General features: G+C 33.7%; 1 protein-coding gene across 4 annotated transcripts in view; it reads left to right on the top strand.

Annotated features, from left to right (window-relative positions):
- The window catches only part of LOC123552095 (discoidin domain-containing receptor 2-like), a 108,687-nt gene extending 95,696 nt beyond the window's left edge, over positions 1-12,991 (top strand). Inside the window, exons 7-14 of one of the 4 annotated variants that reach the window (XM_045341503.2) lie at positions 337-726; positions 1,333-1,467; positions 1,941-2,267; positions 2,932-3,242; positions 3,479-3,615; positions 5,028-5,222; positions 5,798-6,032; positions 6,953-12,991. In XM_045341503.2, the coding sequence (XP_045197438.2) occupies positions 337-726; positions 1,333-1,467; positions 1,941-2,267; positions 2,932-3,242; positions 3,479-3,615; positions 5,028-5,222; positions 5,798-6,032; positions 6,953-7,273 (2,051 nt within the window). In that variant the 3' untranslated portion in view covers positions 7,274-12,991. Of the gene's footprint in view, positions 1-336; positions 727-1,332; positions 1,468-1,940; positions 2,268-2,859; positions 3,243-3,478; positions 3,616-5,027; positions 5,223-5,797; positions 6,033-6,952 lie in introns of all 4 variants that reach the window. The other 3 variants (XM_045341489.2, XM_045341496.2, XM_045341481.2) reach the window with 3 other exon arrangements.
- Positions 12,992-26,681: the final 13,690 nt, after the last annotated feature.

Here is a 26,681-nt window from a genome sequence, read left to right as displayed (position 1 = left end):
AATAAAGTACTAGTAAACAGGTTGTTACTATCTGGTTAGATACTTTTTTGCTGTTAACGAAGCTATATACAGTTAGTGTGTTATTTTCATTTCTATAGGTATACAGAGCTAAAATAGTCGCATTCAAAAGGACCTTTTCCATAAATGTCACAGTTATTATATCGACAGAACTCTTGGATGTACAAATTATGTATCATTTTAACAACAGTAATAGCTGATCATCCTTTACATTATCTGAATTATTACCATTTTCCGATTATATCGCAAAACCAGAAATGTCATTTGGAATCCGATAATTACTTTTCTATTTATACACTATGACCTTGACATTTTCAGGAGAGCATAACTTTCGCCACACGGACAACGATCTTAATATAAAGGGATACGAATGGGTCGGATGGCGCAATGATTCAGCGCACGGAGAAGGACCTGTCGAAATAAAGTTCGAGTTTGAAAACGTCAGAAATTTCTCGTCAGTAACAATAAACTGCAATAATTACTTTTCAAGGAATGTGAGAGTGTTTAAGACAGCGTTAGTGTACTTTAGCGTTGGAGGAAAGTACTTTTTCGGTGAGCCGGTGAGGTACGAATTCGAGCAAGACAAAGTTATAAACTATAATCATGAAGTTAAGATCGATCTTAAGCACAACACCGGAAAATTCGTGAAGTTAAAACTCTTCTTCGACTCCAAGTGGATTATGATAAGCGAAGTGGAATTCGAATCAGGTATAATAACTCTAAATTTATGTATTGATTTAGGTGTAGTTTGTCTAAATTTGTGTTTTGATTTATGAATAATAGGTCTAAATTTACATGAGGTAGAGATGTTCTTTGAGAAAATAGGTAACAGGGATCTAAGGCATAGGTTGGTTAGATGAAATTGGTTCGGGTATAGAATATCTTTCAAGAGCATTTGATGTAGGTATAATTAACGTAAATTTATGAATTTGATTTATGAATAATATCCGTTAACGGGTAAATCTAATTTAGGTTTGGTAAACGTAAATTTGTGAATCTCATTGTTATCTCATGTATTTTCTTCTGATTTTGTCAAAATTTATGCAGTCGTAAAATGGGTATCAACGCTGCGCATCAATTTATGACACAATTAAATTGAAACCAATTTTGAATTGAATGTTATTCCCTGTAGTTTTCTTCTGGAGAGAAAAGTAAGTTAAATTAAAAAAAAACATCCGATTTAAACATAGTCATTGAGATTTTATCGTATGTTTTATTAAAAAGACACCATTTTCAATCCATATATCATTACGCTCTGTCAGAGACAAATAATATAATTCAGTGAGTGGTACACAGTCTCTTTCTTGTTTGCAGTTCCTGTCACTGGAAATGTCACAGAGGAAGAGGAAATCTTACCAACGACAATCCTTGTGCCGACGCCGACGGAGACAGATAAGACCATCACTGATCAAAATATCAACATCAAAGTTGATGGCACCGACGATACAGGTAGGATTTTCTTTGCTAGGCAACGCTGTACACTTGATACGAAAAGAATACGTATAAAATAGCCCCTGAATGAGATTCTATTCACTACTGTTATCACATAGAAGCACGGAACTGTCTGTCTAAATTATAATTAGGAGGACATCAAAGCAGTTGCATGGATGTTTTTCTGTAAATCAGTCATTAAAGGTAAAAGGAAAACCAATCTTTTTGCAGGCTCATACCCTAGCACTCGCAACGCAACCGTTTAATGGTGATGCCTCTTTGATTTTCGTTACCATGTCTAACTACAGCCCTGTAATCTTCTGTAAAGTCCTGCTGATAAACTCAAGTTCAGATTTCTCCAACTGGACTGTCGTTTATTATAGTCATTAAATCGTCAGTACATATCTAATGAACATTTTAAGGTATACGATGTAATGAGTATTTTTAACTTACATTTGCCAATATAAACATGTACATTTTGTTATAAAAAGGTGACCAGTTTGAAGACATTGATGGAGACGATATAGCAAAAGTACCCGGAGAAACAGCGCCTAAAGACGAAGATTATATCAGCATAATCATCGGGGCGCTTGCAGCGCTGATTGTCATATTGACAATTATCGTCATCTTTGTTATTGTACGTCATAAACGACGTCAGCGTTTGAACAGGCAGAGTCTGAAACCCGTCTCTGATACCGTGTTGAATATTAACCTAAACAATTTCCAGAACAATGTGAATGGAAAAGTTTCTAACGGGAACGTCTATAATGGCGTTTCTACTGAAGATGATGATCATATAAAAGAGATGAATGGGAAAGGTAACATTAAGTGTATTTTAATATACATATCGCTTTTTATTGTGACAAAAACTGCCCGCAAAATTGCTATTATCTACTTCTTGTAAATGCATGTATTTCTCCTTCTATTTTTCATATTTACTATAAACGCTATTAGTAATTCATATGCTCTATGTAGTACAATAACTTGATTGATATTGTTAAGTATTAATCAATGTACAAAATTAATGTGTTATAAAAAGTTAATTTGTTATGTGTATAAAAGTTAATTTATCATGTGTTATACAAATTATGATGAACATTAAATATGTTTGATTTATTATAATAATATATCATCACTCATCCATACTTAAAATTTAATTTTCTTTTAGTACTAGCTTACCTTTTTGATAATTTTCTAGCTTTGTATTTTTGTTGTGCACGAGGATCGTCTCCATGTTTTGTAGTTTTTAACTTTGCTGCTTTTATACCTATCGTTGTCACCTATTTCAGTACGTAAGCACGAGCTCTCCATGCTTTATGCTTGTTTTTGTTCTGGCGCCATTCGTTGCACAGTTTTATTTTGCTTTAGACTTTATTTGCATTTCGCTTTTCTTTTTCTGTTTCCGCACAGCAGTATTGCCAGTAAGTGTCAATTCATACTACTACGAGGAACTTGACGACTTCAAACCACCTTTAATTGTAGCTCTACCTCCCGTGACGTCACCAGTGACGCCAGTGACGACATCACAACATTCCACGTTCAAAGCCAAGCAACAAAACACAAGTATGAACGCACTAGACAAACCACCAAATTATGACGCATTATATGCGGCTTCGGACGTCATCAGTTCTTGTGTACCCAACATTCCAAGCCTACAGGGCGTGAGCGGAAATAACGTATATGCTGTACCTAACTCGGATATCCTAGTTAGCAGTGTTGACTGTAACCTTGTCGAATTTCCTAGAAGAAATCTTAGATTTGTGGAAGTTCTAGGAGAAGGAGAGTTTGGAGAGGTAGGGTATATTTAGTGTTAAAGAAGAAATTCTATGTTTTCGCTGCGTTCTGATTGATTGGTAAAAGTCTATTTCAGCATAAATAAAATACTCTAAAAAGCAGTGCCACAAAGTTATTCACTATTAATCAGCGTAAATGATGTGCCAGGAAACAACGGCATCAAAATTCTGATCAATTTCATTACGGACAATGCGCTTCATTTTCGTTTGCAACTTTTCTTGATCTGACATTTCAGGTACACCTGTGTGAGGCATTTGGTCTCCAGGACTCCTTTAGTGGAGAGTACATGATGACAAGGAGGAAGTCGGGTCCAGTTCTGGTGTCTGTGAAGATACTGAGGAAAACAGCAGACGATCGTGCCAGGTGTGCAAAGTACTGAACCTTTACTAACACTCTTACTATACCTCTGAATTAGACAAGACTGGTCTTTGAAACTCGTTTCTGCACATATCTGACCCTACATTTCTTCTTGACATATTTCTCAATGTATAATACAAGCCAGCTAAGTATCCGTTCTCGGTTTCCATTCTCGATTTCAATGCCTTTATAAAGCCTTGCCGGTTAGCTCAACAGAGCACAAGATCAGCAGGGAACGTGCCTTTACTGATAATCATGTTAGGCTTACTGATTGCAGTTACTTAACTTAAATACTGTTCAAAACAGTGTTAAGCACAAACAACACAAACAAACTTTTGTTTCATTTAAATAAACATGTTAAAGGTTTGTATGATTCAAGCCAATCCGATTTCTATTTATCAGAGAGCTTTTCGGTTTCTGAATTATCGGATACACGTCCATGCACGCAAAACCCGTATCTGTTTGACACAGTAATGCTGATATGTCTGTTTCTGTCAGTTGTACTGCTCTTTAGACTAACATTCTTAAAGTGCACATTTTAAAAAGTTTTACTCCTGGAAAACATCGTCTGCTCATTCTCTACTTGCATAAAAAGCATAATGCAATCCTTCATATCGTTTCTTTCAATCTTCTGTGGATGAAGGCCTTCATACAAAAGAGAGAAAAAACTATTTCCGTCTTGTTTAAGCAAAACGTACAGTCATTCAGTCTTTCTATCATTTTCATTTCTCCTCTTCTGAGAAAAGATATATAGATATGATCAGTGGTAACAAAAAGACATCGAAGTGTTGTCTCTTGTTATTTATTAGAATAACCAAACTTCAAATATACACTGACGTCAAATATACATTTGTCCCATATCCACATTTGACAATACGAACAATTATTTCATAGTATCTATATAAAATGAAATTTACATGTTAGCGTGTACAAAACCGTTGTGTGTGTTGGTTTTAAAATACTACGCACCTAATACATATAGTATATATATAGCGAAGCACAGAATAAAAGTGTATGGAAGTTTTGTTTAACAAACAACTGTGATATACATGATATTTAGTTGTCAGTGAAGCTCTACTATCACAGTCTGTTTATATATTTCGTCAAGTGAAGAGTATTTCTGTGTTTAAAGTTACGTATCTAAAACAAAACTATTGTAGTGAAAGATCTGCATTATATATCTTTAAATTGTTTGCAATGTACCCGTTCCGTTTTCCTGTAAATTCAGTTACTTTGAATTAGTGCTACACTTTCTAATAATTGCGTTGCACAGCTTTCGAGAGAAAAAAAACAATACATTTATTTACTGAAACTTAGACAATGATGTAATAATTTACCCTGATACCGGTATGTCCCTTTCAGTTTTGAAAGAGTGAGCATTCATTTATATGGAAACCTTTATTGAAAACATTTTTGTTCCATGGCAGGTCTGATTTCCACCGTGAGATGAAAGTGATGTCCATGTTAAAGGATCCTAATATCGTGCGGGTTCTAGGGGTCTGCACAACGGAAGAGCCTATGTGCATGATAGTGGAATACATGAAATATGGCGATCTTAACCAGTTCTTGCTTGACCACTTGCCAGAAACACACATACAAACTCCAAATGCCAAAATACTGAGGTGAGAACTTGATATATTATTACAACAGCCGCTGTTCGCCAATTCCATTTGCTAATTCATCAATTTATAGGCATATAACATTGAAACAGACACGTTGAATTGGTCTGGCGATCACCAAAATGTAATATTTACGTCATTATATTACTGCAAGTATGCTATATCAGTTCTTAGGTTACCATAAACATTAATGATAATGCGTTTTCTCTCTTGTTCTGTCAGACTCTTTTGTTTGCTGATCTTTTCCGTAAATTAAGTTTTAATACCAGGGGTAAAGTTTTAGAAAACAGCGCTTTCGTATTAAAAAGAATGAGTCCATTTACTATACTGTTATGCTCGTAAAGTTTAAATAATGAGTGACTTTTTGAAATGTTACAAATTGCTGTTTTCAAGCAAATGTATAGAGCTACAGTAAACGTAAATTTTACTGTAATGAATTGTGTGACGTAAACCATTAAATACAAAAACATATTTTTTCACATAAACTACGATTTTCAAGAAAAAAAAAAGAGTCTGTTATATGGTTTTCATTTATTGATTATTTTAGTTGTTCATATTTATTGATTTTTTTTTTGCAGTTACGGATGTCTAATCTATATGGCATCGCAGATAGCTTCCGGGATGAAATATCTAGAATCTCTCAACATGGTGCACCGGGATCTAGCTACAAGAAATTGTTTAGTCGGCCCTTACTGTACCATCAAAATCTCCGACTTTGGCATGAGCCGGAGTCTTTACAGCTCTGATTACTATAGAATCGAAGGTCGCGCCGTGCTCCCGATAAGATGGATGGGTTGGGAGTCGATCTTGCTGGTATGCTCAAAAAAGCAGCTACGTTTTCTCCAGAAATTGATCAGTTTTAACCGTCATTTGTTGAATGTTTTGTCTAATACTGCATGTGTTATTTAAATAGTCCTCTAAAGTGTAAACGGGGTGCGAATACATGTATATTTGAATGTACGTGTCCCTTGTAATTTTTTTTCTTAAAACAGCATGAATATTCCAGATTCGGTGGATGGAGTTTTTCTTTTCAAAATATTTACCCAATTAAAGTTTGTACTTTATTCCTTTTCTAACATTCATCAAATCATTCATGTATTAGCTTTAAATTTTGAAAATATTGCTCAAATGTTGTCTTCAGTACGTTACATTACGTTTTGCTAAGGTGACGTCACATTTCGTTTTACCAACAAGTTCGCAGAAACGTAAAGGACACTGACGATAATACATAGGCTCCGGTACGGTCTTTCAGCCAGTGCATTAATATACCAGCTTGTAAATTATTTGATAGGCTGGTAACGATACGGGTAATACATTTTTTTCTTTATTGCCCGGTCCAGTGCAATTTTTTTTTTCTGACGACGTCTACTTTAACGGCAGTAAGTATGCCATAACGCTCGGTAATATTTTAAAGTTTAGCGAAATCGTTTGACTGACATCTTAATGACATTTGAAAGTTATCATGTGTGTTAAAATCGTCAATTTAACGTGTGTTTTCGTGATGGCTCAGTAATATATCCCTTGATCTGTCGAATTGGTCTCCTGTCCAATACGACATCCCTCGGATCTGTTGCAGTACCAGTTTAGAAACGCGTGCTTGTTTACATTATATTGTTACGGCAATCCATTATATTATTCCAAAGCTGACTGAAGGCAACATGCATTAGAGTAATATGCCGATTTGCCCCATTTTTGTATGTTATTCTAATTATCAATATTTACATATTTTCCAGGGTAAGTTTACAACAAAGAGTGACGTATGGTCGTTCGCAGTAACATTATGGGAGATTTTAACGTTCGCACGTGAACAGCCGTTTGAAGGCCTCACTGACGAAGAAGTGATCTCTAATGCTGGACATTATTATAGAAATGATAGCGAACATGTGGTGCTCTCCCACCCACCAAATTGCCCTAAAGAAATTTATGACCTAATGTGTGAATGTTGGAATCGACAGGAAAGTGAACGACCATCGTTTAGGGAAATAAACATGTTCTTGTGTAGAAAAAACATGGGTTACGATCCCAGGAAGGATAATTTGGATCACGTGAGCTAAAAAGACGAAACAGCATGTTTTATTCGTATGTGAAATAACAAAGGAAATCAATACTGTTCTGGAAGTTTTTGTTAAATTTGAAATATAGGCCAATAGTGAAGAAACAATTCTTTATGTTTTGCGCTCTTCATCACGGAACACAAAAACAATGTTATTGTTTTCACCCGATGTGCTATATATAAGCCACCGTGCTTGCTAAGGCACGTGCTTAATGTCGCTTCTGACTTCAAATTAAATGTCGTCTGCTCGCTTCGAAACTTTTTTAAAAAAAATGGTGGGAAAATGGATGACGTTGAAAGAAAATCAGCAAGGTTGTAAATAATATGAAATATACACACACACGTGACATTTTTAGATAATCATGTTATCTTTATTCGGTTGTGCTAGAAGTAGTAGATCACTGTGAATATTAGTGAAGATATTTTAGGTGAATTGTTGTTACTGTCGGAACTTACAAACTATATATTCAAAGCAGATACACTTATTACTATATCAGTTAAATTATATAAGTAGAACATTTTCAGGTCAGCATAAAAGCATCATTTCCATGTGAAAGAAATTTGTAAACGTTCAAAACAAAGTTTAAAATTTTCATGCGCCAGAATTTTACACAGGGCAAAATACATTTATGGCCATAAATTGGACATTTTCCTAGATATCTTTAAAATTCTAACAGATCCTAAGACCAACCCATGTAGCTTTAAAATAATGTGAGCCGCGCCATGGGAAAACCAACATAGTGGCTTTGCGACCAGCATGGATCCAGACCAGCCTGCGCATCCGCGCAGTCTGGTCAGGATCCATGCTGTTCGCTAACGGTTTCTCTAATTGTAGTAGGCTTTAAAAGCGAACAGCATGGATCCTGACCAGGACCTGACCTGGTCTGGATCCATGCTGGTCGCAAAGCCACTATGTTGGTTTTCTCATGTCGCGGCTCATGTATTACTTATTCGTTTTATTCTTCGTCGTGCTTTATAAAGCCACAATGCACGAATTACCTTATTAAGGATTTAGGGGATCAAACAGCAGACAATGTTGTTTAGACTTTTTTCAAATTCTTTTGCAATAAACTCTCGTTATCTATACCAGTAACATACATGAGGTGCTATGATATAATGTTTAAGATAAACACGTTGTTTTGCTATGAAAATGGTACAACTGAAAGTTACAGATATGTTTCAAAATTCAGTCTTTTAAATTTACTTTAAGAGGATTTGGCTGGCACCTATAAAATAATAAATATGCCGTTCTTTATTCTTAGAACTGGCTCAAAATGATGACCTATAGAACCATTGACATTACTGGTAAAATGTACATAGTAAATAGTTTATTTATTGTTTGTAAATACAAAATTTTGTCATAATATAACTAAATAACAGATTTTATTGATACAATAAGTATGTGTTATTTTTATAACAATTTTGGTGATATTGATCTAAGTTACATATAATATTTTTTCGCATAAATCGATATTGGAGCGTCGCGTGGCTTATGTAACAACGTAAGTTTTTTTTTCTTCAAATGTGTTTCTCTTGAATGTCCTCAAAATAACACAAACGGGTCACTCAAAAACCGGTTATACAGGGTCTGCCATACACGATTTGTTTTTGTAATATCATCCCATGTTTGAAGTGCGTCATTGATCAAAATACTTTTTTCTTTTTAGATGTATAGGTGTAGATCTATATACATGTACACAATTTCCTTTTGCAAGAAAACAACAACAAAAAAAACAGCTACATTTTTCTTGAAAGACTGAAACTAGTTCTACATTTGAAAGATGCAAACGATTTTTTTTAAAAAAGCATTATTTAAGCAGCCGGTAGCATTATTGTGATGCCATTTATAACATGACATCATCATGTATTATTATGACGTCATTTTACAGCGGGATTTCTTTGTCATGACACTTAGCATCATTCATTATAGATCTATGTGAAAAAAGAAAAAAAAAACACTAACAGTTTATAGACAGGTCTGCAATTGGCCTTTTAGATTTCATTAAAGATTAACATGAAAAATCTTATGTTTATCGGTATTATCGATTTTTCAATACCACCATAAAATAATTCGTGTGTCAGTAAATTAATTTATTCATAAAAGTGGTACAATTTTTTATTAAGAGTCTTCTGTTTTCTTTAATGTTGTTATTGGTATTTTTGAAAAAAAAAATCAATATTTTCAGAAAATCGTTGATAATTGGTCGATGTTGTAAATTTCTGCATCATTTCATTAACCATTGAGATGGAATTCAGATGTGTATATAATAATGTAATTGTATGAAATTGCTAAACTATTAGCTTTTGTACAGTCAAGTTATATAATATTTGGAATATCGTTTAGTGATAGAAAATGTGATAGATTTTACCTATTCTGTGGATAAACCATAGAGTATCTAGGTTTTCCATGAGGGATGAAGTCATTCCTTATTTAGAGACTGACATATACTAGTACAAGGCTGAATGTGAAACTTTCTGTATGCCTATATAAATGCATTCACATTAGGTTATATTTCATATGTAAACACATGCTAAAATCCTGCTTTCTGATATACCTTAAATCGAATAAAAGGGAATTCTTTAAAATCCGAAATTAATACAAAATTTTATGTGATGTGATTTTGAAGAAATATGGTAACTCATTCAAAATACTATATATGATGTCGTCGTGACGTCATTTCTTGATTTGATTTATTCAAGAAAACATTCAATAGATAAGAAATTCGTTCTTAAGACCTCATTCATGACATACATTATTTTGACGTCATTTCTGATATCATTAGGTACGTCAGTTTCAGTTAATCAAGATCGGCAAAATTTGGGGGAAAAAAGATCGGCAAAACTTGGAAATTTGTTCATGGCCCTTCATTAAATTTCAAGGAATTGTTCTCAGACGAAAGTGGATTATCAGCACGTTTTGCCTCTTGGCGAAATTCAAAATCGTATATCAAAACAACAGACTGTTTACAATAGGGTGCGTTTGTTTCACAAACCAAACTAATCTCATTGCGTAAGTTTGATTTAAATCGTTGAGGGAATGTTTATTTTCTCCAGGTCTGGTATTTTCTGGGCAAGATTACCACACAAAACTTCTCCCTTTTGTTTAAGCACTATTTATTAACTTTGCGTTGATTTCTAAGCCATGGGATTGTAAATATTATAGTTACGTTTTATGTACTGGACAGTCTGGACTTTTGCAGTCAATTATGCTTCAGACATGTTTTTTTTTCTGTTGACAAAAAAGTAATTTTCTCAAACATACCAGGGTGATTACTTATTCATAGATACTTCTTATGTCTAAGAATTTAGACAGGAAAAGAAGAGATGGATTAATGCTGACCACATATGATTTGCCAGACAAGGGAAATGGCACAAATTATATTTTTTTCTCACTTTGCTATTAGAAATACGATTTCTAATGAATGTTATCTAATTGCCGGCGCTTTTGTCTGCAGCTGAAGTAATTTCTGTAATTTTTGTTATTATATAACAGTATCTCTTGATTTCAGACTTAATAAACAACCGAAACACAAATTAAACCTGGTATTCTCGTAACGATACTGTTATAAATGATTATGTCAATTCTATGAAAGTTTTTTTGTAGTGTATTTGTGTAATTTTTGACTTAGAAATGGTTTATTGAATTGCCATAGATCTAGTTATCTCGAATTAACATTTTTTGTGAATATCTGTGTTGTTATTGTGTAGTGACGTCACATTTGTGACAATAGCGCTCCGGAAATGGCGTAAATTATCCAATATAGCGCTTTTCTGGAAGTGACATGTAGATATTTATTTCACAAGGTTGTGACATCCCAATAACTAACGAATATTGTTCATGCCAGGTTCCTATTGATATTTAAAGTGCTTCAGGTCCTAAGGTGGGGTGATATATAAAATGTTGCTCGTTTTATTTCTCTTTTTATGAGTTAAAACGCAGTAGAATAATCTCATAGGATTTGTAGCACTCTTGTCAAGTTGTGTCTCTTGCTAGAATGACCTTAGGACCTCCTGCACATGCGTAAATGTTCATTGAATAAATGCAAATATTATTTAAACCTGTGAATCTTCACAAAATTTGTTTAACCTTTAGCATGCTAGGTAAATTTTGTCTGCTGGAAATGGCGTCTGCTAAAATTGTTAAGTTCATTCAATTTGCTCCAAAATTGGAAGAAATATTGTCAGAGTAGCAAACAGCTTGGAACCTGATCAGACGCCGATTTAATCGGCGTCTGATCTGGTTCCAAGCTGTTTGCAAAGGCTGTTAAATTCGCCTGCAGCAGGCTAAGGGTTAACGGTCAATTTGTGTACATCTCTTTCTGTTTAGTTTTAATTTTCAGTATATAACTGCAAGACAATCTGCAGATTGACTAATGTCTACACTATCAATTGACTATTATTTTTTCTCAGTTTCTGTGTTAAAATAGTTTTAAGTCTCGTATTATTTAATGTCATTAATACGGCGTTTTTTTGTAGCTCTTTGTCAAAAGAAATATAATTGTATTGCTCGCTTGTTTTGTAACAGAAATTATATTCGTTTTTTTCTGTAATGAATGTTTGAAACTAAGTTTCAAAAGAAATGTTAAGGCTAAGAAATTGAAAATTGCTTGTTTTCTCTAACTCCTGTTCATTTCAGTTTGATATAAAAAAACTAAACTTAATGTGCTATTTTTCTATAAATACGTTTCTTAGGTAGATCTAAATAAATACCTCAAGTTTGAACATATTTACAATAAATTAATTCCAAATCACTTTTAAGTTGAATTACAATTTTTTATTTTAAACTGATAATATTTTCGAACTAAATCTGCTTCAGTATGACGTCATGGGAAACAAGCAATATTTTCTATTTTTATCCCTGTGATTAGGATAGTATTACATTGTGTAGGTAGAACGACATCAGTTGTTCCTCTGTAAAAATTTGTCTCTTGAGTAAACTTCGTTCACATGTTTTGTTAATTTGAATATAGTTTGCCTGTGTGGGGAAAAAGAAATTATTTCTATATAGAAACTATTTTTACTAATAATAATTTACTTTTTATATTACAGTTTATTTCGTTATATAATCAGTTTTACTGCAGTTACTGTTATCGAATAGGAAAATGACCGTCTAAGGAAGATAATTTGAATCTGAATGTGCAGTTTAGATTTGTCACATATTTTCGCGACGTAACTTATTGTAAGCGGTTTTTAAAGAAACATTTTGTTTGGGGTAAATTACTTGCCTTTCTTAAATTTAATGAGTTTTATAGTTCATATAATTATCGACCTTTAGCTTACTGGCGGCAAGTGATTCTGCCTTAGCGGCCAGTGCGGGCCAAGATCAGCTTACACGTCCGTGCAGGCAGATCATGGTCTACACTGTTCGCTATTCAGGTCAGTAAATTTTCAGTGAACACCCCTTTGATAAACAAGTGGTATTGCCCAAATTAAAAGATGGATCAGTCCATTTTAGAAATTTAGCAGGGTGAAGGTTAATGAAAGAATACTGAACTGAAAAAAATCTAATTTTGAAATTTACACAAAGGACAAATATTTATATTTGGTTGTTGTTTTTTTTGAAGTTGTTACAAAATGTTAGAGGTTTATTCTTTGACGCACGTGGTCTGTCTGTTCGTCTTAATGATTATAAGTTCTCCCTGGACGACAAATGTTCATTATTTAGTATGTGTGTCAGTCCAAACTGGCAATTATTTTCTAAATAAAATGTTAAAATTTATACGATATGTGTTGTTAACTTCTTATCAGTCTCGCACAGAAAGCAGGGTTGGGGAAAATAAATTTGCGTTTAGTCCGTCTTTACTTTATACAGCCATCTAATTTTTGCCCTTTTAATTGATAATTCGGCATGATCGCTTTTCAAGTAACTTGGTACAAATGTTTACCGAAACATACCTATATGACGGACGCGTGTTTGACTCGAACCTATATGATCACCTTAGAGGTCAAGAGTTTTTTCCCTTTTCCTGTCTGTAACTGTTTTAACATCGATTATGCAAATTTATTGAAATAAACATCCATCAATTCAAGACATCGTGTCACGTGTAAGGCTCAGACAAGGTAAAAAGTCAAGGTCACACTATCACAAGGCTCAAGTTGTTTTGCTTGCATAATACATAACCTTTTATGCGTTGATTGATATTCGAATTATATGGTACCAATATGTACTATATCAATACAAGGTGCCATGTGCAAATATCATATCCCTAGATTAAAGAACTTAATCGCACTTTGAGCTTAAATAGTTTCTTCTCCGATCTATAACATCTTTATGCATCGATGTATGTTAAACTTCCTTTGAACAGATGTTCGTTTTAACAAGACATCACGTCACTTTCGAGATGCGGACACCAAGCTCAAAGATTCATGTTATATCATGGGTCATAAATTCTGAGTATTTATTCTTGACCGGACTACTACTTTTTACTTTGTTTTGTTTTTGTTGGGTTAACATTACACCGACAAAATTATATATCATATGGCGATTTTCCAGCTTTTGATGGTGGATGTAGACCCCAAGTTAACCTTCAGATATTATCTCGGTAGGCACCGTGGTAGAACCACTGACCTCCCGTAAGCCAGCTGTATGGCTTCCCACAGGAAAAATTCTACACTTCAAGCGAACTTTCGGACTCCCAGCGGTGAGCGAGGGACAAGTAAAGTCGGCAACCTAAACCGTTCGGCCACGGAGGTCCGTATTACTCTTATGCATTGGTGGATCTTCAAATCACACGGATCGACTCATTTTGATTTCTTTACAAAATTTGTTGACAAAATTGGAAGTCAAATATGATTTCAATGATCATTTTCATCACGTTATGGTCATAGATATTTATCAGGAAGCAAATCTACACGAACTTATATCACACCAATTTTCTTCACGAAAAAGTCATGAAATCATTAGATGTATAGTATTTTTCCCTATTCTCGCATTTCTGTTCACTGTTAAAAGATGACTATTTTTTTCTTAGTTATGATAAGACTCCGCTATAAACATATAACATGTTTGGCATCAGTAAATAAGGCATGTTCTTTCACGTCCACACATTGTTTCACATATGATGGACAAGTTGAAAATCCGAACAAAATGGGAGGCGATGGCTCCATGTCGCAAGTAGTTCTACCGTACTAATCAAGGTTATCGCAAAACACGTATATGACACTATTTAGGTTGTTATAGTCTCATAAAGAGGTACCAAAGCTCATGTGTTTGAATTCCCGCAATACCGACTAAATTCACTGTTACGATAAGAGTCACTGGTATGGGGGTTTATACCTTCCACACAAAAGAACACAGGCAAATCTCTGAAACTGAGTCATCTTCTGTTTCTTGTGCTTTGAACTAAAGCCGAAATCGACGAACATTGTTCTTGTGGAATCGCCTATATGTTAACCGAGGGTAACAGTAAATAAAACGGACATAGATTATAGCCTCTTATTATATTATTACAACAATTAGTGCTTACATTCTATAAAAAAAAATAGAAAATGAAGATTGGGTTATTAATCGTTGTGTTATAATGTAGCAATCCCTCATTTTGTCTTCTTCAAATTCATCTAGATGTTAAATATTTTGAATAACGTTTAATTTAATGTTTTATCGTATTTGTTAATGGTCATGCGTATACTGAAAACATAAACTATATTACATAAAAATTCTCCGAATGATACCAATTTAAAGTACTGTTTTCCAACGTCAGGAAAAAATCTTATTGACTGGTATAGCTTTAAACAAATTCAGTTCGATATCAAATGAGAAAGGGGGCATGGCGATTTTGTTTGACTAATGAACATTTCATTACATCGAAATCATGAGCGTTTACGCTTTTACTATGACCAAACCATCAATTTGACAACCCACTTTGTAAGTGCAATTAAACCATTTCTTAAAGCAAATAACCACGTGTAATTCATTTAATAACTCCTTGACTCACCATCTGCCCATTTAAGACGAAAAACTGGTAATTTTGACAAAGATTTGCTCTTCAGTGATCGGTTGCCATGGAAACTATCAATCTGTGAAAGTCAAAAAAAAATTTTGGATTTGTTGAGACTAGATTGATCCATTTGGTTCTTTTGACCCTGGTAACAATTTGTCACAAGCGAACTATTTGTCATTGGTTTTAATTTAAAGATTGAAAATGTCGCTGACTCGTGTGACATTCCCGCTCGAAGATTCCACGCGACGATCTATTACAGCAGACGACATGACAGAATTCAATCTAGATAAAAATCGATCATACATTGAATCAGATTTTAACAAAGATTTGTTCTTTCAACACAAATCCTGTGCGCATAAACTTGCAGTATTTCTATATGTTTATACATATACTTTTAAATCATAATATTATTGGCTATAAAGTCACTCGTGCATTTTGTAAACTGCAAAAAGTATGTAGGATAACCACCTACAACGTTAGTCATACTGTAAAAAAATGATGTGAATTAGAATTAGAAGAAAATTAAGGTCGTAGACCCGTTATGACAATCGGCAAATTTCGAATTATCCGTACGCGATTTAGGCATTCTCCGTTCTTTTACGGAAAAGCCATGTAAGCGTTGAGCTACATTCACGAAGAATGCCGAGTTGCGACACGAGAATACGTAACCACACGGAAATTGCCGAGTGCCATTACGAATCCACTTATTAACCTTAAATGATAATTTGAAAAGCATGACACCCATTTCCAAATACTGAGACAAATTTTTTTTTCAAAAATTACAAACCTTCTTTAAGTATTTCGAACTAAAAGCATGCGTGAAAACAATCAAAGATAAATTTAATTTTACTGAATCATGTGTCAAATTGTCTGGTTGACAGTACCCATTTTCTTGTCATGTTAGGTTACTTCAAATCACTAGAAGTTAAAGTCATCCTGTGTCAGATTTCAACTAATCACCATAATTTTCGAATCAAAACAGATTTTATTTGTCAACATTCAATTTTGGACGACGTTATTTTGGATTATTCTATCACGTTCGGTGCTATAGCGCACTAAAACCTGTATTTTTCCGTCTGTTTGTGACATATCTTCACTATTACCCGACATTAGCAAACTTATGAGAAAATGCAGCCATATAATTATCTAGTTTATTTTATGTAAGGGAAACAAATCAGTTTCAATTTCTATTGAAGTTTCAAGTTTTTCTTCTGCCTCTTATAAAAAACGCAGAAAACGATATTTGATTTTGATAATTATGTGCGTTGCATGTTTGCAGACGTAATAATGGGTCGCCGTGGGCAAAATTACAGCATTTCTAAACAGTGCACTGAATTTGTCCGAAAACCAATTTCTACGCTACTCTAATTTAACTACCGCAAAAAGCATCATTTGTATAAACATGACAAATGAATAAAAAAACATACATGTTTATTTGCTATTTAAAAGTTTGAAAATTTGATTGAAATTAAAACGCCTGCCAGAAATACATCGCAATACATGTATAAAAAATTAGCGACGTATATATATAAACAATAACAGATTAGTCATAATATTTAATCTGATATTGAACGGGCATGATACATAGCACCGCTAAACCATCAAAAAAGGGTTATGTTTTGTCCGCCAGAAATAAAATTTAAAACACACTTCAATGAGCAAAATATGCCCTTGAAAAAATTTTATTGGGAGAAAATATCGACCGTTTTATCAAACAATAGCAAAAAAATACATTTTATAGACATTGTGTTATTTCATAAAATTATTTGTTTTAAGAATAGTGTCTTATTGGATATAAATAATAGGGGCACTGATCCATACGCACTATTTAACCCAGACAAGATATTTATTTTTGCTGAGGGAATGAAAAATAGTTTAATGAATGAATCATAGCTTAAAAGTCTTATTGTCGATGCACATCGCTTGCATGATGCACTGTGTTGTCAAATTAATCATTAATTAGCTGACTAGTGAATGCATGCATTCTTTCACTGGGACCCTTTTTACCGGAAGCCGACTGTTACTAATGATAGGCTGCACGATGCATGCTCATCTTTATTATATTTTATTTCTTCATTTGTCCGACATTTCTTTCACTTTAGGGGTTTTGGTATAATCTATATCTGCGCTCGCTTTTCTTCGGGCAAGGGTAAAAACAGTCCGGAAAAGAGATATGGAAATCGGATTTTGAACGTTTTCAATGTCTGATTTTCTTAGGCATGGATATATATAAGAACCATGAGCAGCTAATTGTTTTGTATAAACAAAATGTAGTTTCAGTTTTCTCCACAGATGGTTTCAAAGAAAGAACGTCGAAAAATCTATCATGACTAGTTTTTCATAAATAGATCTACATTCAAAATATGTGTCCATTATAAAGTTCACATCATACTGCACAGGTAAAAAGTTAAGAACTGTTTCATTATAAAAACTAAAAATAAAAACTTACTTGTTCATTGTATATGAAATGACAAGAAGCCTCACTTGTCGTGTGGTTAAGGTCCCGTGTGGTTAAGGTCCCGTACTTCGGATCAATGTCCTTTAATGAAACGATCATCCGACAAGGACATATTTGTTTTTTATATAAGTTTATTTATAGTCGCCACCGTCGACCCATATGGGCGACTCCTCTAGAAGACTGTTAGTAACCTTAGTGGGAGGATCCAGAAGCTTCCCTGGTTCTTTAACGTGCCAGATGTATTTAGCACCCATACACGGGACTCTTATCCCAATGTTAGTAATTTTTATTTGGAGAAGCGGGGACTCGAACTCGCAACCCCTGGTTTCGTAGTCAGACAGTGTTACCACTGGACCACTGCGTCCGCTCTAAGAAGATATTTAACTTACTGACAGACATTTTGTAAGCAACGCCGCATTCGGAACATTTCTGTTGTCATCACCATATATACAACAGTTCTCGTTTATCTGCAGAAGACAAACCAGAAAACCCTAGAAGGCAGCTTGTATGTGAGGACGTATTCGACTGATATTCTGGACTATTGTTAGTAACTTTTTTATTGAACAGTGTTTAAATACCGAAAGTAAAATCTTCAAAATCAAATAGCTTCAGGTGTCTTTCTGGCCAATGAGAATTCATTTATTTCTAGTTTATATAATTTGTAGTCAAAACTTACGAATTAAAATTTTTTGTTGGGGACAACATGTAAACATACTAGTAACCAGTTTAAAAAGATATTGTGGGCATTTATCTTTCATCCATGTAGTAGAAAAGCAGATGTAATGAATGTAGATATACTTTTATGCTGATATATAATACTTACGTACTGAATTGTATAACATTTAGATTACAGTATCTGTAGCCTTTAATTATTTTGTGCATCTGTTTGCATCTGTTTTCTAAACTTCTAACCGTCGACTGCCGATATCCGCTACCACTGGCAGGAAACAGTTGCAGTGTTTACCGCAATGTTTTATTGCTTCAAAATCATTCGTTATCCCAAATATCATTTTAATAATTATGCATATTTACAATTGACCACTGAAAATGGCTCGTGACAATTTAATTGGTCATTTTAGAAACGCTGGTCAAGACATCTGCTACAGATTGATAGCGCGGTTGTGGTCAAGGTCAGGTAAACGGAATAGCTTTTGATATTCAAAATTATTCAAATTGGCAAATTAATAAAGCATTAAGGACTATTAGTGTGCGCGCGTTAAAACTTTGTTGATTAAACATAATCTAGAAGTACAATTACGGAGTAATAAAATTCCATTTCATGGACGCCTGGCAATGCATCAGTATCTAACTGAAAATTCACAATATTTAAAAGCAGTCAATTCTATAAATAAAAATGTGCCATTTGGGAAAAGTGTGGTGTCTCAACTAATACGTTTGTGGTATTTCTGAGGTCGAATGATACAGCAAAAATAACTATAATCTTTCGGCACTTTGTAGAAAGTGCAACAACGCACGTAACATTTTTAAAGTAAGTAGGTGACGGGGATAACGTGTGATTCTCTGCAAAAGAAAGTGTGAATGCAGTTTTCACATGCAATACTATTCTAAAAATGAAAGTATTGCACACAGATGCAATTTGCAAATAAAATGTAAAGCATTCACCACAAAAAGAAATTTCATTGTAGCACTCTCAAATTTCTTCTTAATTACAAAGCTCGGCTTAAAAATCCAGCTACTTTGACGTAATTTAAACTTCAAAAGGCAATTAGAAATTCAGAAACCTGAATACTAGAAATGAAAAACTAATTACACTTTGAAAAATTCAATTGACTTTAATGAAAGAGAAAAACATATTCTCATTTAAAATACCATAAAAATAGCGAGTCACTTTGACAAAGATTTTAGACTTCAAGAGTCTTGTCTCCTGGCTAACATCAAAATGCCAAGTTTTTCACAAATAATATTTAATGAAATTTTAAAAAGCAAATGTTTTTAACTGCAATATTATTGTCACATTTAAAGTCACTAGATGATATTATTTTGCATTTTTTTTACACACATACCATTATTGGTTCTTTGCTCAACTGGGATAAACGCCATTTATGCGATGGCGATCAATTATGGATCCTGTACCAGTGTTGATTTTTTCCCCGCACGTTACTCACAACTTCTTTATGTGGCTGATAGGTAACTGAAGGGAGTCTTCAGACAGGTTGTCATCTCTCAAATCACCTCCCGAGTCATATTCTTGAATTCTAACTGCTGGCACCAGCAGATCCAGCTGTTGAACAGCCACAATAAAAAAAAAGAAAGTCCACGCTCGTTTCTGAATGTACAGACAGTTACAGGTTTATGATTACGCTGAAAATCCATATCAAGTGAATTGCGAAAATAATCTTAATTCATGACATAATTCTAATATCGGCAGGTTAGTATTGTGAAAATAACCTTAATTTATGACATAATTCCAATATCGGCAGGTAAAGACATAATTCTGATATCGGCAGCTTAGTATATAGAGGATACTTGTTTGTTTTAGTGTAAGATTGTAATATATTTTACCGAATGAACACTATAATGCAATATTTTTACAAGAGGCACAGTCACGAGTGAAAAAATGTAAATTATGGTGTTCAAGAGTGAAATATATTTCAGTCTTACACCGAAACAAACAAATTTACTGCTTATTTTCTGTATTTTTAATGATTTTAACAAAATTATATCCAGTTTGTCCGCGCAACGTCACGTGCATCGCATTATGACATAACGTTATGATGTCAGGATATCTTTGTAGAAAAACTGTAAATAGTTCTATTACGTTTCCCGATTTCTTTTACATTTTATTATGACAGAATGTATATATTTATGATCCTGTTAGTATTTCTATAAATCTATATCTTTACAGAAGTACATTTTGCAAGGAATTTTCTATTATTTATAATTCATATTCTTTCGCATTCAAGTGTAGTTCCGTACCAGTGAAAAATCAAAATGATATTTTTACTGTTTGAACAGTGAAAATATCAATTTTATTTCACTGATAAATTTCAGTATTTCACTGAAGAGAATAAAATAAATACTTTATAACTGAGATGGGAAAAGCGAACAAATGACTTGATCATACTCTAAAAAACGGTGATTTTATATTCGGGAAGCATTTCATCTGAATAACTGCTGAAAAAGATGCTTCATTACCAATAATACCAAAATTTTTGGAAAAAACGAGTACGAAAATTTATTCAAATTCTACACCAGAATTGTTGAGGCCTTTCACATTAATTGCTCATTTGAATAGTTATTGACCCATAGTGATGTGATTGACCCGTACTTCACCGGCCACATGATGGCATATGCACACATGACATGATGATTGCTTATACACACATTTTTGTCTCAATGTTCAGGAGTTCAGAACATAACTAAAGTTTGATTTAAATTGTTGAGGGACTGATTATTACCTCTAAACCTGATATTTTCTGGTAAGATTGCCTCACGAGTTTAAGCACTATTGTTAACTATGAGCTGATTTCTAACCTGAGGGCTTGTAAATACTATATAGTATGTTATTTTATTTCCATTTTGTCGTGCTTCAGACACATATTTCTTTTTGATGACAAAGCAGTATTTTTCTCTTAGATATAAAGGTCATTAGTTATTCATAGATACTTCCCATGTCAAAAAAACTTTAGACAGAAAAGAATGGCTAAATGGTGACCAGATATGATGAGCCAGACAAATGAAACTAATTATATATTTTCCTTATATTAACTTTCCTGGTAGAAAAACGTTTCCCAAACCAATGTTTTCTAATTGCCGGTGTCTTTGTCATCAGCTTAAGTACTTTCTGTGAATTATATTATTATTTAACAATGTTCAGAATTGGTCAACAACTAATACGTGGAATTAGCCCTTATTTACTTAATGAAACTATTGTAGTGATGTAAGGCGCATAAATTAATGCCCATTTGAAGTCGTACAACTGTGATTTAGAAATTCCATAGGTCTAGTTACCTGGAATTTGCATTTCTTTGAATATCTATGTTGTTACTGTGTAGTGACGTCACATGAGTGACACTATCACGTCGGAAAGAAAGTAAATAATCCCAAACTAGCCGTTTCGACCGGAAGTCTCATGAACATATATTACACGGGATTGTGACATCCCAATAAGTTATGAATATTGCTCATGCTAGGTTTGTATTTATATTAAAGTGCTTCTGGGCCTTAGCATTTGCTTTGTAAAGGTTATAAATAGATCTACATCTAAATTTAATTAGACATGATAATCAGTGTACGACAAACAGTTTTTGGTAAACCGTCAAAGACAAATAGAAGTTTGTTAAGATATCAATTTTCGACGTATTGCTAAAATATTGAAATAAAGTCGGTGCAACATAAAAACAGGGACTTTCTTGCTAAATGCAAGTTCGTTTCTGGACTGAAGTTAACTCAAGGTAATGAAAATATTCGAATATTTATTCGTCTTAAGGATTGTTTTATTAAAACAGGTTAGCTGCTATATGAGATAAATGAAAAGCATGTGCATGTATAATGTAATCCCTTAGAAAAGACATTAACGTTGCATGACCTCCAGGTCGCGACATGGAGAGTCATTCAAAGAAACTGAATGCTTCATAATGTAATAAGTTGAATTTGGTAAATATTTATATAAAAAAAAAACAGATAAAAAATATTTCAAATTGGGAAAAACTGCAAAAAGTATTAAATTTGAGAAATGCTTGTCAATTTTCATTTGTGAAACAATTGCAAGCACTACGAAAATAGATAGTAACAGAAGGTGATTTAAATACGATTTTTGCCATTCCATCAGAGCATAATCAATTATTCTTTGGAGAAAGCATATGTACCGAAATACTTCAAAAGTTCGTTGATCAGTCCACTCATCAAAAAGTCAGATCTAGATGCAAATGTTCTGAAGAACTACAGACCTGTATCTAATTTACCGTACGTGTCTAAAATACTTGAAAAGGTAGTCGATGCTCGTTTGGAAAGCCACTTGTCATTGAACAGTCTTCATGAAGAACACCAGTCTGCATACAGAAACTTTCACTCCACTGAGACTGCATTACTGAAGGTTCAAAATGACATTCTCAACTCCCTTGACCAAAATGATGTAACAATGTTAGTGATGCTTGACCTTTCGGCTGCTTTCGATACCATCGACCACAAGACACGATTGCACCGCCTCCACGACCACTTTGGTATCGCAGGGAAATCACTTGAATGGATTTTTTTATATATGAGCTACCGCTACCAAACAGTGACTATAGATAGTGAATTGTCAAAACAGGTGCAAATGATATACAGTGTCCCACAGGGGTCCGTTCTCGGACCAAAATATTTCACAATGTACACTAAACCAGTTGGTACAATATGCAAGAAACATGGACTAAATCATCATTTTTACGCCGACGATGGGCAGCTTTATTTATCTTTCAAACAAACAAATCCGGTCGCTTAAAAGGATGCTTTACGCTGTGTTGAAAACTGTCTCGTAGAAATCGTATCTTGGATGAACAGCAACATGTTGAAAATCAATGCCGATAAAACTGAAGTCATTGTATTTACCTCTTAAAGAAACGAAAAACATATTGAATCTGTTACTGTGAAAATTGAAGAAGAGAACATTAAACCATCTAAATGTGTAAGGAATCTTGGTGCTTTTCTAGACTCCAAAATGAGCATGGAAAAACATATAAACTCAGTTTGTAGATCAGGGTACGGACAGCTACGTCAAATAGGCCACATCAGGAAATATCTAAATACAGATGCTACAAAATCTCTAGTAAATTCACTCGTCACTTCACGCCTTGATTATTGCAATGCGCTCTTGTATGGTGTTCCGAAGGTCTTGCTGAATAGACTTCAAAGTCTTCAGAACACTGCAGCTCGAATTATAACGAGAATATCGCGTTATGATCACATTACGCCGGTACTAAAAGAACTGCACTGGATACCAGTTACTCATAGAGTGGACTTCAAGATTCTATATCACACATACAAAGCATTGCATGACCAATCACCGATCTATGTTAAAGACTTGCTAGAACTCTGTCAGCCAGCAAGAAATTTGAGATCCAAGAACAACTCAAAACAACTAGTTGTTCCAAAAAGCAAAACTGTGAGGTACGGTGATCGTAGTTTTTCATCAGCTGCACCGAAGTTATGGAATGCTCTTCCGGCTACCATTAGAGACGCTAAAAGCTTGGATGCTTTCAAACGATCATTGAAAACACACTTTTTCTTCAAGATCTATTGAAACTCACTTTGCACTGGAAAACAAGCTTTGCAATGGAAATTATTTCCTATTGTTAATTGTTCTTTAAAATATCTAGGACAATTTAAATGTAGAGTAAAACCTATTCTTATTGTTGATATATTTGTTGTGTTGTATTGTATGTCCATATCATTCTGTGATATTTAGTTTGAACAGCGCTTTTGAACGTTTATTTTATAAATGAAAAGAGCGCTATAAAAATCTGGTAAATAATGATAATAATGTTGGTTCATTCTGTTTCAATTATTAGCTAGTTTGCGTACGTGTGCGTGTTCTCTGAATGTGTCACGTTGTATTTGTTAATACATCTGTTTGTAACAGGGTACTTCATGTATACGTTACAAGAAATAAACTTTGAATCTTGAATCTTGAATCTTTGTAACTATTTTCACTGTTGATGATAAACCAATGTAGTCGCAAACAAATGTTTTTTGTTTTTTTTTAAATTAAAAGTACGATCACAAACAAGCCAATTATAGCAAAATTAAAAATTAAGACATTTACATCAGCAAGCAATTACGTCACATTAATTCTAAAACACCCAGACACTAATTCAGGAGTTACTGCGTTTAGAAACGACAGACGTCAATGAAGGCATAAAAGTACTATAATTCCGTAAAAAAAATGTACTTTCTGAAGTGAAAACGATTGCATTGGAGTAAAGAAATGGTCTGGTTAACTGGATGCAAAAAGCATAGAATTCAAGCAGCATCAAGGCGGTTATATCGTCTAGAAGCGCCACCAAAGGCTTACAATGGACACAAAGTCGTTATTGTAGTAGACAAATTGCGACGATAACACATATGAACTAGATTTAATGAAAATCTTTTAAAGATTGTTTATAAAGCATATGGAATTCCAGTAATTGGTGAAAACAAATTTGAGTAAAATTTGAGGAAGGAGGCATGGAGTTTTTGCTTGATAGATGAACGTTTTATTACGTCGAAGACTTGAGCATTTACTACGACCAAACCATCAATTAGAAACGTCACTTTGTATGTGCTACTAAATCATTTCTTAAAGTTAATAACGACGTGCTATTCATTTAATAACTCATTGACTCACCATTTGCCATGGAAACAATAAATTTTTAAAAGTCAAATTATTTTTGGATAAGTTTATCGATTTCGTCCTTCAGACCCTGGTAACAGTTGGTCACAGGCGAACTATTAGTCACTTGTTCAAATTTAAAGGTTGAAAATGTCGCTGACTCGTGTGAAATTCCTTCTCAAAGACGATTTCGGCAACAAAATCTTAAGTTTTATCAAATAATTAGATGCAGATCTAGTCAAGGGCAAATCTAGCTGTTCCGGATTGCATCTTTTTTGTTTGTTTTCGTGTATATTACGAAGAATATATAATTATTTTCAAACCAAAATCTATAAAAATCTTTATTAACGATATTTGAAAAAGCAAGCTGTAAATACTATGAAATAAACGTTGAAAAATATTTTATTACTCAGCTGAGAAAATTATTTTGTTTCAATTTCATCTGCGTTTTTTACCTTGATAATAAGTTTGTGATTTTATTGTATTAGTTTAAAGAGCCATGGAACATAGTTTATTCCACTTGTACACATATACAGGTACCTCGTTGTACAAAACATTCATACAATATTCATACATGGTCATTTCAAAATATATGTTATATCGATAAGTCTTTACAAACAATATTTTTTCTATTACACATACGATCTTTCATTATATCAGTACTTGTTTAAATAGTTAATGTCTGTTGTTGTCACAAGCACAGTGGAAAGAAAAAATAATTAATTAATAACATGCAGATTAATGTGAAAGGTTAATTTTGGTATTTAAATTTTAAAAAAAGGTTAATACGGTAAGGCTAAGACAGGTATCTTATTTAAAACCACTCGTAAGTTTTGCATAACATTTCAAAAAGATCTCTACTACGTAAATTTGATGTAGATCAAAAGATATTTAGCTATATTATGTTTTTATAAAATTATATAATGCATAAAGAAATTTTAAAAATATCAGTCTAATTAAATTCTATCTACAACACCATCTACTTTATATCATAGGCGTTGTTATTTTACATTGTGATATATGTGACATACATCTGAAATAAAATCATTCTGTAAGAAGATCCTTTGGGGGGCATAGAATGCTTAAAGCAGAATAATTGCAGACTCTCTTTGCTTTATACTTCTTATCCTTTCTTTATATTGAATCTGTTCATGAAAGGTAATGGAAAGCTGTTCATGAGAGGTAATGGAAAGCTGTTCATGAGAGGTAATGGAAAGTACAACACGCCTCATGCCCTCTAGCATCGCGTTCACAGGGAGCAGGCGCTGGCCCTAACGGAACACCGTACTATGACTCCGAAGAACCCAGAAAATATAACAAGTACGGATTTATCCAAGTGAAGACTCCATCTCCCCTGTAAACTATTTCAAAATGTGCCCTTGTTTGAATTAATATATAAATAGTTCGTAATACTTTCACAAATGATAAAAAAATCGTAGTTTAAGTATTAAAGGCTAAAAGCATGCGTGAAAACAATCAAAGATAAATTTAATTTTACTGAATCATGTGTCAAATTGTCTGGTTGACAGTATCCATTTTCTTGTCATGTTAGGTTACTTCAAATCACTAGAAGTTAAGTCATCCTGTGTCAGATTTCAACTAATCACCATAATTTTCGAATCAAAACAGATTTTAGTTGTCAACACTCAATTTTGGACGGCGTTCATTTGGATTATTTTATCACGTTCGGTGCTATAGCACA

The sequence above is a fragment of the Mercenaria mercenaria genome, chromosome 15, assembly GCF_021730395.1.
Source record: "Mercenaria mercenaria strain notata chromosome 15, MADL_Memer_1, whole genome shotgun sequence".
In the NCBI taxonomy this organism is placed as follows: domain Eukaryota; kingdom Metazoa; phylum Mollusca; class Bivalvia; order Venerida; family Veneridae; genus Mercenaria; species Mercenaria mercenaria.
The sequence above is the reverse complement of the archived record's forward strand: the minus strand, read 5'-3'. Positions and strand labels throughout refer to the sequence as shown.